This window comes from Narcine bancroftii, chromosome 4 (genome assembly GCF_036971445.1).
Source record: "Narcine bancroftii isolate sNarBan1 chromosome 4, sNarBan1.hap1, whole genome shotgun sequence".
NCBI lineage: Eukaryota > Metazoa > Chordata > Chondrichthyes > Torpediniformes > Narcinidae > Narcine > Narcine bancroftii.
In genome coordinates, this window is record NC_091472.1 from 292843311 (window position 1) to 292858469 (window position 15159).

Here is a 15159-nt window from a genome sequence, read left to right on the forward strand (position 1 = left end):
CAATTGGGGGGGCAGTCTGAGTGCTTGCTCCATGCTTCACTGTCAAGGTAGGCCCGTAAGTCTCTTCTCTTTTCCTCTTCCCGGGCTTCAGACACAGCTGCAGGTAGTTTATCTATTTTAGAGGCATTTTTAAATGTAAAGCAAAAGTACTTGAAAGTATTTTAAAGATATTAATTAATTTTAAATCATTAATTAACACTTTTTAAACTAATTTACCAAAGGAGTCAGTAACTTGTGATCCTATGGCATCATGTGACATCCCCAAATTTGTAAGCTTAACTAATTTTTTTTTACCTCATTGTTTATTTTTCTTTTCATTATTAGATAATGGTCTGTATTTTGCCAACAGCCTCTGTAGGTAGGGGTCCATTTTGTAGAATAAGTTTTTTTTTTCTTTTTAGCATCTATTTTTTTTAATGTAATGAAGATTTTGTCATTATGGTCAGTAATATTATATAAGTTTGATTATTGTTCTATTCATGTTCATTTACCTATATAACATTTGCTAAGTGAAATTAATAAAAATTTTGAAAAAGGATTGGAGCTGGATAATGTATTCCATTGGGACTGGGATGAAGTTTTGAGTCCCAATCAATGGGTGGAGTTCTGAAATTAAGATGAGGAATCTGCCCACTGGGGCTTAACATGACAGCATGGTTGGTGTAGCGATTAGTGCAATGCCTTTACAGTGACTGGGGTTAGAGTCTTGCACTGTGTGTAAGAAGTTTATATGTTCTCCCCATGTCTGCGTGATTTTCCCCAGGGTCTCCGGAATTTCTTCTCACCATTCAAAATGTACTGGGTGTAGGTTAATAGACTCATGGGCCAAAATGGCCTGTTACTGTGCGGAATGTCTAAATTTAAATTTAAGTCAAGTAGGTTAATGATTTAAATGTGGATTAAATCAGTGGTTCTCAACCTTTTTCTTTCCACTCACATACCACTTTAAGTAATCCCTGTCCCTTTGGTGTTCTGATTAGTAAGGGATTGCTTAAGGTGGTATGTGAGTGGGAGGGGAAGTTGAGAATCACTGCTCTAGACCCAATTGTTACTGAAATATTTTGCTTGAGGAAAAATTATCATTGTTCCATTTCCTTTGGAGTTGTGAAACCGTGCACATAACAAGTCAATTAAGTACGATTAAAACCGTGGTTTTCAAACTTTTTCTTTCCACCCAAATACCACTTTAAGCAATCCCTTACTAATCACAGAACACCTATGGCATTGGGAATACTTAGAGGTATGTGAGTGGAAAGAAAAAGGTTGAGAACTACTGGATTAAAGGGTTAGTATTGGGAAATGACTATTTGTCTCTTTTAAATTGCTTTCCTAATGTTTTTCTATTTTTAATTTTAATGTTTAAATATTTGGGTAATTTGCTTTCACAATAGGCAGAGAAGAGGCTTAATTTGCTCCTAATGATCACTGAGATTTAGATTCGATGGCTTTCAATGGAAAACCGAGCTTCATCTCGGACAGATTGTCAGCCAGCAAAAGTTGGGCCAATTGACACTTTGGGGCATTGAAAGCTTTAATCTTTTAAGCAATATGGTAACAGGAAATAACTACAGATCTTCAACAATCTGAAACCAGAGGGTTAAAATGCATTTAACCAATGTAGAAAAGCTTTTTTTTAATCATTTTAAGGATGGATCCAAAACCTTCAAGAAGAGTATCTGTTTCATCAGGACCAAAAATGTTGTACGGGGATAGATCAAAGGTCCTCGATGATTTCTATGCAACAAGAGAAACAGAAAAGCAGGAAGCGGAATTTCAGGTATTTTTGTTTGTGATTTTTTTTTGTAGCTCTGAAATTGCTATATTAATCCTCTATATTTAATGAGTTAAAAATGTACAAGTCACTGTAAAGAGGAAAAAAAATTAGACGTACAGCATGGAACCCTACGCAGACACTGGGAGAACGTACAAACTCCTTGTGCCAAATTTGATCCTGGGTTACTCACGCTGCAATAGCATTGTAGACAAGTGAACAATTTTGATTATGACTGGACAAAAAAGTGTGTTTCATAAAGTCTTTGTAAGTGGCAGCCATAATAGTGGTAATTCTTTCAGGAAAAGGGCAGATATAGCTGCTATACACCAATGTGGTGGAGGGGTAGTAAGTAATTTTTTTTCTGGGGAGATGAGAAGGATGTTGCCAAGAAAGCTGTGGTTGTGTTACGACAATATTGTTTAAAAACAGCACATTGCAGAAATCATGTTTGGTAATAAACTGTTCAAATACTTTGGTTGGGGCAAAAAAATTAATGGTTAGGATGTGAGTATTTTTAAACCATTTTAATGTTTCTTATGACTATAGAACTTTAAGGAATGGCCAATTGTTAAAGGAGATGTGTTTGTAAATTTGGTCATTGGAAATAGTTAAAGAATATTTTTTGTCCAATGTAGTTCCATTCATTTCAGTCTCTTAAAGGTGGTAATACTCAAAGAATTTTTTTTTGTGAATGGTGCTGCTGTGGCTTTTTGGGTTGTATTAAAATGTGGGTACAATTGGAAAGGCTGTAATTTTGCACCCATCTGTGTGCCTGAGTTAGTATGCCTGTAAACAACCTGTTTATTTTAGGCATTTTGACTTGAATATGCTGATGTAGGACCAAGGTTACAGCCCAGATTTGATCTTTCACCTTGAACTGTTCCTGTTAGGCTTTTTAATCCTGTTTATAATGGAGTAGTGAAGGAGATGTTTGGTCATAAATGATCTTGCAAGATCCAGTAATAGCCGGTTTCCTTTAATGCTAAAGTAAAATGTTTTGTCTTCAAAGTATAGAGGATATGCTTGTAAATACTTTAATTCCTCCCACTGACATCAGGAGATGTGCAAGGTTGAAGTTGACATTGTTTTCTTGTATTGATCAAACCAGTTAAATATTTGCCTACCAAATAATTTTCAAGGTTCTGGATGAATTGCAATGTAAAAGCATTGGATTGTCTATATTTAATATTATATGGAGCAGGCATATTAAGAGAATTTGCGTTATATGAAATGAGTTGTTTTTCCAGAAAGGAATAATTAATCAGAATTGTTGCTACAGAATGCTTGTAAATTTAGTTTAAATGTAGTTGAATTTTCTTATCATGGAGTGCTGTATTGGGAAGAGTATTAGGTTTGGTGGGTTCACAGAGCAGACCAGTCTGGACACAAGTGTTACAGTCATGCGTAACTTTAACACATGGGAGACAAATGGGGAGAATGTTAAACGGTACTCTATTACTATTTCACTTAAGCAACAATATAGACATTCACCTTGGACCTAGATTGGACTCCAACAATAGTGAACCTGTACTCAATATGCTTGCGGACTTGAATACTCAACCGTGCGCACTCGGTTCCCTGTACCAACGGGTGAGACTTTCTGCAAGTATTGATCTATTGCAATACTACGTCTCAGCTTCAGTGTTGTGCACACCTTACCTGCGATATTTCCAGCAATGTCCCCAGTAGCAACCTGGTGTGGAGCGATGTTGGAAGCTTGGACCACAAGGCAGAGAGAAAGAATGTGCTGGGCATTGGTGTTGTATACATTGGTAATCTGTGCTGCTTGCCAATAATTATCCTAGGTGATTTAAATTAGCCACCAGTGAGGTGGGCATGAATGGTGTGATGTGACTTCCGAATTAGTTTCAGGCAGGAAGGTCACCTGACCACTCCGAATACACACATACCAGGCAGGCAGGGAGGCCACATTTCCTCCACACACAACATTGAGATATGAAAAACATTGGATAGGTTTGTTGATGAAATTGAGCTTGATTTCATTGGTATCAGAATTGTTGGTTAATGAAGCCTGACCTGAGCATGTGTTGACAAATACAGATCTTCTGGTTTGCTGATTTGGAATTATTTGGCAGGAGATCTGAAGTACATTGATTTTAGTGTTTTGGGTCTATACAGATTAAGAGGTGGGTTTTTTTAAAACTTTTTTAATACTATTCTAGCACTCTTGCTTCTAAATGTCAACCATTAAAACTTGATTGTGGATAGGCCTTCACTGGAAATAAAATCATATTAACAATTTTGGATTCTGAAATATTGTTCATTTTGGGATAATTGCACATGAATAGGGATTAATGTTTCCAATCCATTGAGTGTTTCTCTTTTTGTATATAGTTTTCAGTATCTGAAGCTTGCTATTTATCTTCACCTTGCAGCCTACTTTATCTAATGAAATAGACACTTCTCCTGGAGCACCTTCAGGATTTCTAACTCCATCTGAGAACAGTGATTCCAAGAGGCCTAAGCTTGCATCATCTTTTTCATCAAGCAATAATAGCAATTCCTTCAGCAATTGTTCAGGTATTTTCCTCAAATTTCCACTCATCTGAATTTGAATTGGCTGTAGGCAATAGTTTATGGAATTGAATGCTTAAGAAGCAATGTCCTTGTTGAGAGTTTGACTTGAGTGGTAGGGGTATTTATCAAAAACTTGCTATTCCACCAGAAGTCGCATCTTTCTCCCCCAAGCCATTTTCTGCTTTTGCAGGGATCATTCTCTCTAGACTTCTTGGTCTGTACTTCCCGATCCTTCCAGCCCTTTGGGCACTTCTGTTGTAATGAAAAACAGTGAAATCTCTCCCCTCTCCTCCATTCAGTTCCATAAAGAAGTTCCAAGTAAGATAGATCTTTACCTGCACATATTTAACCAAATTTACTCTATATGGTGTACTTGCTGTGTCCTCCTTTACATGGGTGAGATCAAACTTGGAATGGTCACTGCTTCACTGAGCATCTGCATTCTGGATCTGAGCTTCAGCTTCCTATAGCCAATCACTTCAGCCCTCTTCACCTTTCACACACTAATGTGTATGTTGTCTGGCTCATATAGTGTCAAGGTGAAATTACATGTAAACTTTTTTGAAAATTTAATTTTTCCAAAACTAACAGTATCAGATCTGAAAAAAAAAATAAATTAATGTATTTACACTTTCTTTTAGTATAATTCACTTCTCAGGTACAAACACTGTCAGCTTACTTACAATTTCCTTCCTTCCCCAAAATTTTGAAAATTAATTAACTAAAGCAATTAAAGTGACAAACAAAAAAAAACGATAAAAAGAAATTAATTGTTCTGCCAGTCTCTCTAATCTACTTCCACTCTTTGAGGTGCTTCAATGCTGTTGTCTTTATGTATTTTGTTAGCTTTTTGAACTGTGGGCTATTGCTGTCACTGTGCACCAAAGTTCTCTGGATAAGGTTGCCCTATTTTGGCAAAAGTATTGTACTTATTTCTTGTACGTTATTTTCTCCATGGGCACGCATGGATGAGCAAGGGGTAGTCAGACTTCCAGGTGATTGCAGTGCATTTTTTTTGCTACTGACAGGCCAGTGTCTACAAATTATTTGGAATTTAGTTAATGTTCCGCCCACTCCTCTGGATTTCCCAATAAATACAGCTCTGGATCCCATGGGAAGTCTGTTCCCGTAATCCTAGTTAATATATTAAATAATTCCATCCAAAAGGGTCTCACCTTCGTGCAGGTCCATGTGGTACAATTTCTAACCCACACCTGAAGCACATTTCTGATATCTGATTTTCCTTTGTAATATTTGTGGTGTGAGATATAATTGGTGTATGAAATTATATTGTACCAATCTTAGTCTGGTATTAGGGTTACACTTTCCTACATAAATCTGACCAACACTCTTCATCAATCATTATTCCCAAGTCTGACTCCCACCTCTCCATCTATCTTTGCAGGCCTGGTTTTGGGCTCTCACTTTGAAGTACAAAGTACATTCTGGATATAAATTTGGGTGCTCCTCCCATTCGAAATAGCCCTTCCATCTCATTCTCTTCAGGTGGAGTCATGGTAGGGCCCCATTTTTTCCTCAGGAAGGATCTTAACTAGAAAATAGTGTAAGGTTCCATTAGGCAAATCGTATTTACCCTTAATTTGTTCGAAGGACATGAAGTGTCTATTTTCATAGCAGTTCGCAATAGTTCAGATCCCCTTTCAGTACCAAATATCCAGAGTTTTGTTACCTAAATCCATGGGCATCAGTACATTACGTATTAAGGGTGTTTTTGGTGATATTACAATCTCTTTACTGATACAATAATTAATTTTCTTCCAGATGTTTTAGGATGGGGTCATATGTTCTTTTATTTATTATTTTGGTATTTATTTTGTAAATGAAATTTTTCGCCACCCTACTATGGTAACCCATTTTGGTAGTTCACCTTCTTCAAATAAAGATTTGAGGAACCTCAACAAGGCTGCTAAATAATATTTCCTGAAATCGGGTAATTATACCCCCCCCACCTCAAATTTATAATCCCACATTAATTTTTCCATGGAAATGCTGGAGTCTTTGCCATTCCAACTACATGTGAACTTTATGCCTAACGGAATAAAGATTGAATTTTTTAAATTTTCAGTAACCCCCTGCTTCTATTTGGTGCACTGTTTCCATCTCTTTACCTATTGCTGTTTTTTTTCTCTAACTTCTCTGCCCCCCTTCCTTTCCACCCCCCCCCCCCAAACCTCTGGCTGCCAATGGTTTCTCCTTCTTCCTTTCTCTCCACTTCTCCCAATACAATGTGGCAGGCGATGACCAGTGGGGTGCCACAGGGATCTGTACTGGGACCCCAGCTGTTCACAATTTACATTAATGATCTAGATGAGGGGATTGGATGTAATATCTCCAAATTTGCAGACGACACTAAGCTAGGAGGGGTTGTGTGCACTGAAGAGGGGGGTCAGGAAGCTCCATTGTGATTTGGATAAATTAGGGGATTGGGCAGATACATGGCAAATGCACTACAATGTGGATAAATGTGAGGTTATTCACTTTGGTAATACAAACCGGAGGGCAGATTACTATTTGAATGGCAATAGATTGGGAGATGGGGAAGTGCAGAGAGACCAAGGGGTTCTTGTGCACCAGTCACTGAAGGCGAGCATGCAGGTACAGCAGGCGGTTAAAAAGGCGAATGGTATGTTGGCCTTCATATCAAGAGGGTTTGAGTGTAGGAATAAGGATACCTTACTGCAGCTGTACAGAGCCTTGGCGAGACCACATCTGGAGTATTGTGTGCAGTTTGGTCGCCTTATCTGAGGAAAGATGTTCTTGCAATGGAGGGAGTGCAAAGGCGATTCACCAGGCTGATAACTGGAATGGCAGGAATAACTTGAGGAAAGATTGCGCAATTTGGGATTGTACTCGCTGGAGTTTAGAAGATCGAGAGGGGATCTCATAGAGACATATAAAATTCTGGCAGGACTGGACAGAATGGATGCGGGAGGGATGTTTCCAATGGTGGGGGAGTCCAGAACTCGTGGCCATGGTTCGAGGATAATAGGTAAACTATTTAGAACCGAGATGAGGAGGAATTTCTTTACCCAGAGGGTGGTGAAACTGTGGAACTTATTGTCACAGAGAGCAGTATAGGCAGGTTCATTGAATATATTTAAGAGGGAATTAGATATATTTCTTCAGTATAAGGGAATTGGGGGTTAAGGAGAGAAGGCGGGGGCGGGGTACTGAACTTTAAGATCAGCCATGATCTCATTGAATTGCGGAGCAGGCTCGAAGGGCCGAATTACCTACTTCTGCTCCTATCTTCTATGTTTCACCTCCTGAGACCTCAGTTTCTTTCTTTCTTCCCCCCCCCCCTCCCCCACCATAAATATATCACTCTTTTTTTAAAATCTTGTTAAAGGATCCTGGCTCAAAATGTTGACTTTCTGCCATGGATGTTTTCTGACCCACTGAATTCCTCCAGCATTTGATTGCTTTTTTTGGTGGGGGAAAGTATGTAGTAACTGAAGAAGAATTGCATGTTAAAGAATGGGATTGATGGCACAAGAATGAAAAGAATTGCAACAGTGGGTGTGAGCCAATTGAGATACTGTAAGAAAGAGTTCATAATTAGGCTTATTGGACTTGGCAGAAGGATGGTGTAAATCAGGGTGGTCAAACTGTGGCTCACGAGCTACATGCAGCTCTTTGACATGAATGTCTGTCTCAGATGTATTTTGGTGTTGTGTTAGCGAGCATGGCTTGCAATTGTGTGATTGTAGTGCGTGTGACTGTTGTGGGCAGTGGAATTAGCAGAGAGTAAATAATCCCTGGCTGCCCTGCCCATCCCCTTGAACGCAGACTTACCACCCTGCCGGTTGCCTCAAACAACTCAGGTACTTGCTGTGGTCAAAAGTTGTATGTATGTAATAATTAACCGCCTAAATTTTACCCAAAAAACTGGTCCACAAAATTCAACTATTACACAAGTTTGTTGTGTACATTTTGATTATTGTAACCAATACCAATTAGCAGTTTAAAAACTACATACATGGATAAATATTATTGCATACATGTATTTAATTATATAAAATGTTTGTATCAAAATGCTCATTGTTAGAGTAATGTTACGGAGTCCAGAGGACCCCAAAAACAGCAGCAATAGATATGCACCACGACACAAAAGTAGTTTTTAAATATATTTGAACAAGAAAACAGAATTAAACTTTAACTTATTGCTATCAACTTACCTAACCTTCTTAATTCCCCCTCTAATACTAAGTGCAGACGTGTATAATATGTAGATAGGCTTAGAAAAGTTCTTTGGATCACAGTCCAATCTCACTGGTTGCAGGCAATTCTTGTACTGTGCACAGAAATTAGCATTAATAAAGTTCACCAGGCTTTGGTGCTTAACTGGCAAATGGTTACCACTCAGGAGGGTTCTGGTTGGTTTTCTGAGAGAGATTCCTTTTGTTCCAGGACCTCTGGACCTGATTCCTTTCCAATCAGTCTTGTTGTTGAAACTTGCCCCCTTCAGGATTCTCCAGATGATCCTCTTTCTTTCAGGCCACCTTTCAGACAGCTAGTCTTTTCCTTTGAACAGGCAGTCTTCCAAAGTTTGCCAGCTTGTCCCTCTGGAACTGAAGTCTGTATCTCTCCTCTCTCAGCTCCCTCCATCTCTCTCTGAGAGCAAAGCTGTTGTCCTCAGCCTGCAAAGATCGCATGCTCTCCCAGGAATGCTGCTGGATGTTGCTACTTTGTTGCTTTCTGCAAAATAGCACTCTGCAGAAGTCCTGCAAAAATTCTGGTATTTTTTAAATGTTTGTGTGCAACCTGCTCTAACAATTCCTCCCAAACCACTTCTAAATACCCTCACAGTAAAAAAAAATGTATGTAATTTTTTGTGTCTTGTATTTCTCAAGCATCCGGTTTATTGTATGTGGCTCTTAAGCAAGTTTGGCCACCCCGTGTAAATGAAAATGAATAAATTACTTGTTTTATGTATTTGCTGAAGAAAATGTGGGAAGAAATTAAAGGGGCTCAAGCCTTTATTTTCCAGGTGTCTATAGATTTGGGGTGTTGCTTAATGAGCTGAACATAAACCCAGCAAATCAAGGAACCAAGTCATTTTAACCTTTTGGAGTTTATGATGCTATGTAATAGGTATATTCAAGATTGAAGGCCATGCCAGCATGAGTTGGCAATATGCTGAGCTACAGGAAATGATAGTGACAGGTTTTCCTTTTTAACTGGATAAAAGTGTACTGTCACTTCACTAGGTCTGAAAACTCTTGCTTTTCTTGATGTATGTTTAAAATCTTGATATACAGGGCACAATTTTTACATTTCCAGATGGGGATAACATGAATTGAGTGGAAGTCAAGGAGATGTATGCAAATGAGTGGAATGGACAATGGTTGACACAATTTAATAATGCAAAATATTGCCCTTTTGGTAGGAAGAATGAGAAGTAATATAAACCAGGTGGCACAATTTGTGAAATACAAGAATAAATCCAGGGTAAATTTGCTGCTTGAAAGTGGCAAGTCAAGTTGAGAAAAGTGTATTAAATTCCTGAACTTTATAAATAGAGAAGTGCAAAAAACTGAATCTGGGAAGCACTGGTTTGGTACAACTGGAGTACAGTCTCACAAGGGCATCTCACTTTAGGAAAGATGTAAAGTCTTTTGTAAGAGTTTGGTAAAGAGATTTTATTAGTGATTCTAGGGGTGGTGAATTCTTTAAATTATGTGTACATACAGCGGCAGTGACTGCAAACAGAAGTCATCGATAATTTTTTTTAAATCATAAGGTTTGAGTTGAAGCAATTTCCCATTAGCTGAGTAGTTTAAAGAGTTGGTGACAGAGGAGTGAGTGAGTGGCAAAATATCAAGTGAATTGAAAATAGAGCTGAATCTGAAAGAAGTACTTCCAGAATTCTGGAGCTGGGGCCCAGGGCAAATGAAGTCCAGCTCTTTGAAGTAATATTTTACAGAATGAATGGTATAATGTGATTTATTTATTACCCCCCCCCCCACCCCCCCAGTGCAGTTGTACAACCAATTGAGCCATAGGCATAAATGGCTGACGAGGAATTACATGAGCCTAGCTTAAAGGGCAAAGCAAAAGGGGGAAGAATATTAATTGTGTGTATTAAGGAAGAATCAAATCCTGGTGGTCATGCACAGAATCTTGCTAAGAATTAGAAAGCAAGAATAGCATTTCAAACTATAGTTCTATCGATGACCAGGGAGTGAGGGGAAAGAAAGAAATTTGCAGGGAAATTCCATGTATGACTTTAAGAGAGTTATATTTGGGATTTTTTACTCTGAAAATGTTAAAGCACAATGTGGTTGTTCAGAATAAATTTTTTGATCAGATTTTTTGGAAAGCTAAGGATGTAGTTCTTGGCATCCCTCTAGCTTCTTGTGGATTGCTCATAATTACAGCATTTGCAATTTCAGGACTCTGACTTCAGGGAGTAGTGGGCCAAATTGAACAAGTGTAATTGGGCGAACACAAGCATCAAGGTTTAGATCAGTAATTGAGCAAGTTAGGAGCTATTTAAATAGCATTGCTTAATTGGAAAACTAACTTTGGTGGCCTGGGAGATGATCTAGCCAGGGTGAAGTGGGAGTGGTTAGAAAGTTTCACGAATTGTAGGAGAGGAAGAACTGGATAAGTTTTCTTTTTTTTTAAAAAAATGCATATTGTGTGCATTTTTGTTTTGAAGGAATTCTTCTTTCTTCTTTGGCTTGGCTTCGCGGACGAAGATTTATGGAGGGGTAATGTCCACTTCAGCTGCAGGCTCGTTTGTGGCTGACAAGTCCGATGCGGGACAGTACATAACTATTAATTCACACAGGCAGTGCAGACATTCACACACTATAAGCAGGGGTTATACACCTTCCCAGACCCCTAATTGAGAGGAGGTGGATCTGGTACCACTGTACCTGCAAGGGTATACACATGCCCTCAGACCTTTGATCATTTGAGAGCAGCGAATCTACTGCTAGTATTGATATATAGCAATTTGAGGAATAGCCATACTACTTCTCAGCTTCCAAGCAATGTCCACAGTAGTGATCTGGCATGGAACAGTGTGGCTATCACCACAAGTTGGAGAGAGCAAATGTCCCCTATGCTGGTGTGAAATACAAAGCTCAAGCCAATAAAGATGCTAGGTAATTTGAACCAATGGCAAGGTGTGGACAGACCTGTGGCCAGAGCCCAATCTTAACTGATACACCACCTGCAAATCATAACTTTGTCCACAACTTGTAACTTTGAGTGAACTGGAAAGCACACCATGTACTGACAGGTAATGTAACTTCCAAATGAGTTTTAGATGGGGAGGCCACATGACCAACAGCAATAGGCAGGGAGGCCATGCCTCCTCCACAAGCAACTGTTGTGAACCCATTTGCGTCAAACTTTAGTGATTAGAATTTTAGTAAATAAATCTGGTAATTTTTTGACTACCATTATTGAGATTAGATTTTATGACAAAAATTAACTGAATTTTAACTTCCCCTGCTTATGCAATGGCTGTCACTGTAATCAAGATCAGTAATCCAGTAATTTTAACCAGTGCACAATTCCCACTATTCATTTACTATAGTAAATTGTGATATTTTTTAAATAATCTGCTCATCTCTTTGACTTTGGGAAATGTATTTTGCTTCAATTTCAAAAATAAAATTTGTTCACAAAAATGTATACCAAGGAAAACAATGTAACATCATTTAATATTCTGTGTGTTGTACTTGTGTGTATAGCCATATAACAATTACAGCTCAGAACAGGGCCAGTTTGGCTCTTCTCGTTCATTTCATGACACTATATTGTAGTGCTAGCCATTTGTACTATTATGTTGTATCCTGGGGTGACTCTTTTCCCATCAGTCTCATCCCCTCAGTGTCCAGTAGCAGAGAAACCCCTGGACTGTGGTCCTTCCACCACAAAGTTCAAGCATTGGCTGTATTAAGTTTCACTGCATCCCTCCTCTCTGTGCATGCACCTGCAGTCAGCAACATTCCCTCACTGGCACTTCATTGGAAGAGCAACAAATTTCGGACAGACCTTTGGTCTTTTGCAGAGTTGATGATCTTCCAGCAGTACTGGATATATATTGCCTCGTTTTCATGAATTGCCTCAAAAAACAAGTTTTATAACTTTTCCCTTCCTTTATAGCAATAGTGTTCCTTGTTTAGCACTTTAATTTGGTCTTGTCTTTGCACTGAATAACTCGATTTATTTTGTTAAAGAGAAACTTTGGTGTTAATGAGCTTAAGAGATCTTGCTCTATTTTACACAATCCTTGCTTTAGTGTCCCTCCATCCAGAAACAAATATAATGAATTTGTAGTCTAAAACTTTGAAATTGTCATGTGCTTTTGGGTGTTTATTTTCTGCATAACTTTTGTTGGGCAATTTTAGAGATTATTTGGAGTATCTTAGTTTGAATGTTTGCTCAATAACTGTGTAATTAACATGGTGCAAAAAGTACCAGATATTACTTACAATTATTTGAGTTGCATTTTTTTTCTCAATTTAAATTATTTACCATAACAAGGTTAAAAGTTTTAATTTTTAAAGGTTGCTCTTGTGCATAATACTGCACGATTTTCCCATCTTTCATTCTTATTTCTTTACAGTTAGAAGTAGTGTGATCTAATTGAACAACTTTTAAGTGGTTGGGGATTGAGAAACTGATTATTAAAAACATTTAGATTTGGCCATTGGACATTTTTAATAATCAGTTTCTCAATCCCCAACCACTTAAAAGTTGTTCAATTAGATCACACTACTTCTAACTGTAAAGAAATAAGAATGAAAGATGGGCAAATCGTGCAGTATTATGCACAAGAGCAACCTTTAAAAATTAAAACTTTTAACCTTGTTATGGTAAATAATTTAAATTGAGGAAAAAAATGCAACTCAAATAATTGAAAGTAATATCTGGTACTTTTTGCACCATGTTAATTACACAGTTATTGAGCAAACATTCAAAACTAAGATACTGCAAATAATCTCCAAAGTTTGTGGGTTATTGTTTTCAAATATCATTGAAGCAGGTAAAAGATTTAAGCTGTACATTGTGTAGTACAAATTTTCTGGGTGGGGCAGTATCTTTTTGAATGAACTGTTTGTGGCTGTACAAGTCTTTTCATGAAGACAGGCCACATTGTGTCATGCTAGGGCTATTGTGTTTTCAACCATTTTGATCTACTTTTTGGCTGCATGTTTTGAAACTTGATGGCTGCTTCAGGATCCCTAAATTTAAATCGCAAAAATCTCTTTTTCTTGACCACTGCCCATTCATACAAAACTTCGCTGTTCACTATTAGGCCAAATTCAGCTGCTATTGTTGGGTCATGCCCTCTCCACTTTCTGGCTCTTGTATTTTCATCTGTTTTATTGATACTGGTTACTGGGGCTGGAGAATATTGGAAATGTTCATTGTTCAAACAATATCTGTGGACAGTAATGATTAGCATTTAATATTGATTGAAAGGTTACTTATTTGTCTCCACAAATGTTTCCTGAACTGTTGAATGTTTTTATATCATTTTGGGTTTGAGATCTCCACCATTGACCTTTATTGATTTGCACTGTTCCCATCATTATTGAAGCAGCAACATTGTTAGAAAACGTGACTAGTGCATGGCAAAAGTGCTTTGGAGTTGGAGCGAACAGTTAATTAAGATTTAGTCTGAATGTGAACACATCATCGTGTAACCACTGGAGAAAATGGATGTATGGGGGAACACAATGTCAGGCACACAATGTTTGCGAACAGTTTTTAGATTTTTAGTGTACTATATTCAGCTTGGCTCCCTTTTGTGTAGGAGATGAAATGCAGGTTGGGTGATTGTGGAGCACCTGCACACAACCCTTGAGATCCCCATAACAGCATGGGTTCCACCCCCTATTTCAAAGACCTCGGAGGTTAATTGGTCACATGAATGTATTTGCATGGTGCAGGTTCGTGGGCTGCAAGGACTTGAAATCTCAATCAGTGGTTCTACACCTTTTTCTTTCCACTCACATGCCACTTTGTAATCCCTATGCCAATAGTGCTCTGTGATTAGGAAGGGATTGCTTAAGGTGGGATGTGAGTGGGAAGGGAAGGTTGAGAATCACTGCTTTCGACCAAATTGTTAATGAAATATTTTACTTTGGGGAAAAATCATCATTAGCCTTTTTTTTAATAAAGACTTTATTTAAATTTTTATAACATGAATACAATCGAGAATTACATTTAAAGAAAAATTTAAAAAAGTTAAAATGGTATGATTACAATATTACATCAGAATTGGCCCATTTCCTTTGGAGTTATGAAACTGCACCTAACAAGTCAATTAGGTACGATTAAAACAGTGGTTTTCAAATGTTTTCTTTCCACCCACATACCACCTTAAGCAATCCATTACTAATCACAAAACACCCATGGCATAGGGAATACTTTAAGTGGTATATGAGTGGAAAGAAAAAGGTTGAGAACCACTGCTCTGAATTAAATGTAATAATACTGAGCTCCGATGCCTTCTTTTGAAATACACAATCTCACTCTGATCTTTGTCACTGGTCTTCTGCAAGATCCAAAGCAAGGTCGAGAAATAGCACTATCTTCCATCTGGGTACCTTTAACCTTCTGGACTCCATTATCTTATCTCTCCTTCTTTGGCTTGGCTTCGCGGACAAAGATTTATCGAGGGGTAATGTCCACGTCAGCTGCAGGCTCGTTTGTGGCTGACAAGTTCGATGTGGGACAGGCAGACACGGTTGCAGGGGAAAATTGGTTGGTTGGGGTTGGGTGTTGGGTTTTTCCTCCTTTGTCTTTTGTCAGTGTGGTGGGCTCTGCGGTCGTCTTCAAAGGAGGTTGCTGCCCGC

The 15159-nt window shown here is 38.3% G+C and overlaps 1 protein-coding gene across 5 annotated transcripts in view; it reads left to right on the forward strand.

Annotated features, from left to right (window-relative positions):
• Positions 1-15159, forward strand: part of marchf7 (membrane-associated ring finger (C3HC4) 7) — a 69654-nt gene that overhangs the window by 19718 nt on the left and 34777 nt on the right. For 2 of the 5 annotated variants that reach the window (XM_069935435.1, XM_069935434.1), the window contains exons 2-3: positions 1648-1777; positions 4171-4315. The exons of 1 other annotated variant lie outside the window; for it this stretch is intronic. In XM_069935435.1, the coding sequence (XP_069791536.1) occupies positions 1649-1777; positions 4171-4315 (274 nt within the window). In that variant the 5' untranslated portion in view covers position 1648. Of the gene's footprint in view, positions 1-1647; positions 1778-4170; positions 4316-15159 lie in introns of those variants that run through there. 2 more of the 5 variants (XM_069935437.1, XM_069935436.1) reach the window with 2 other exon arrangements.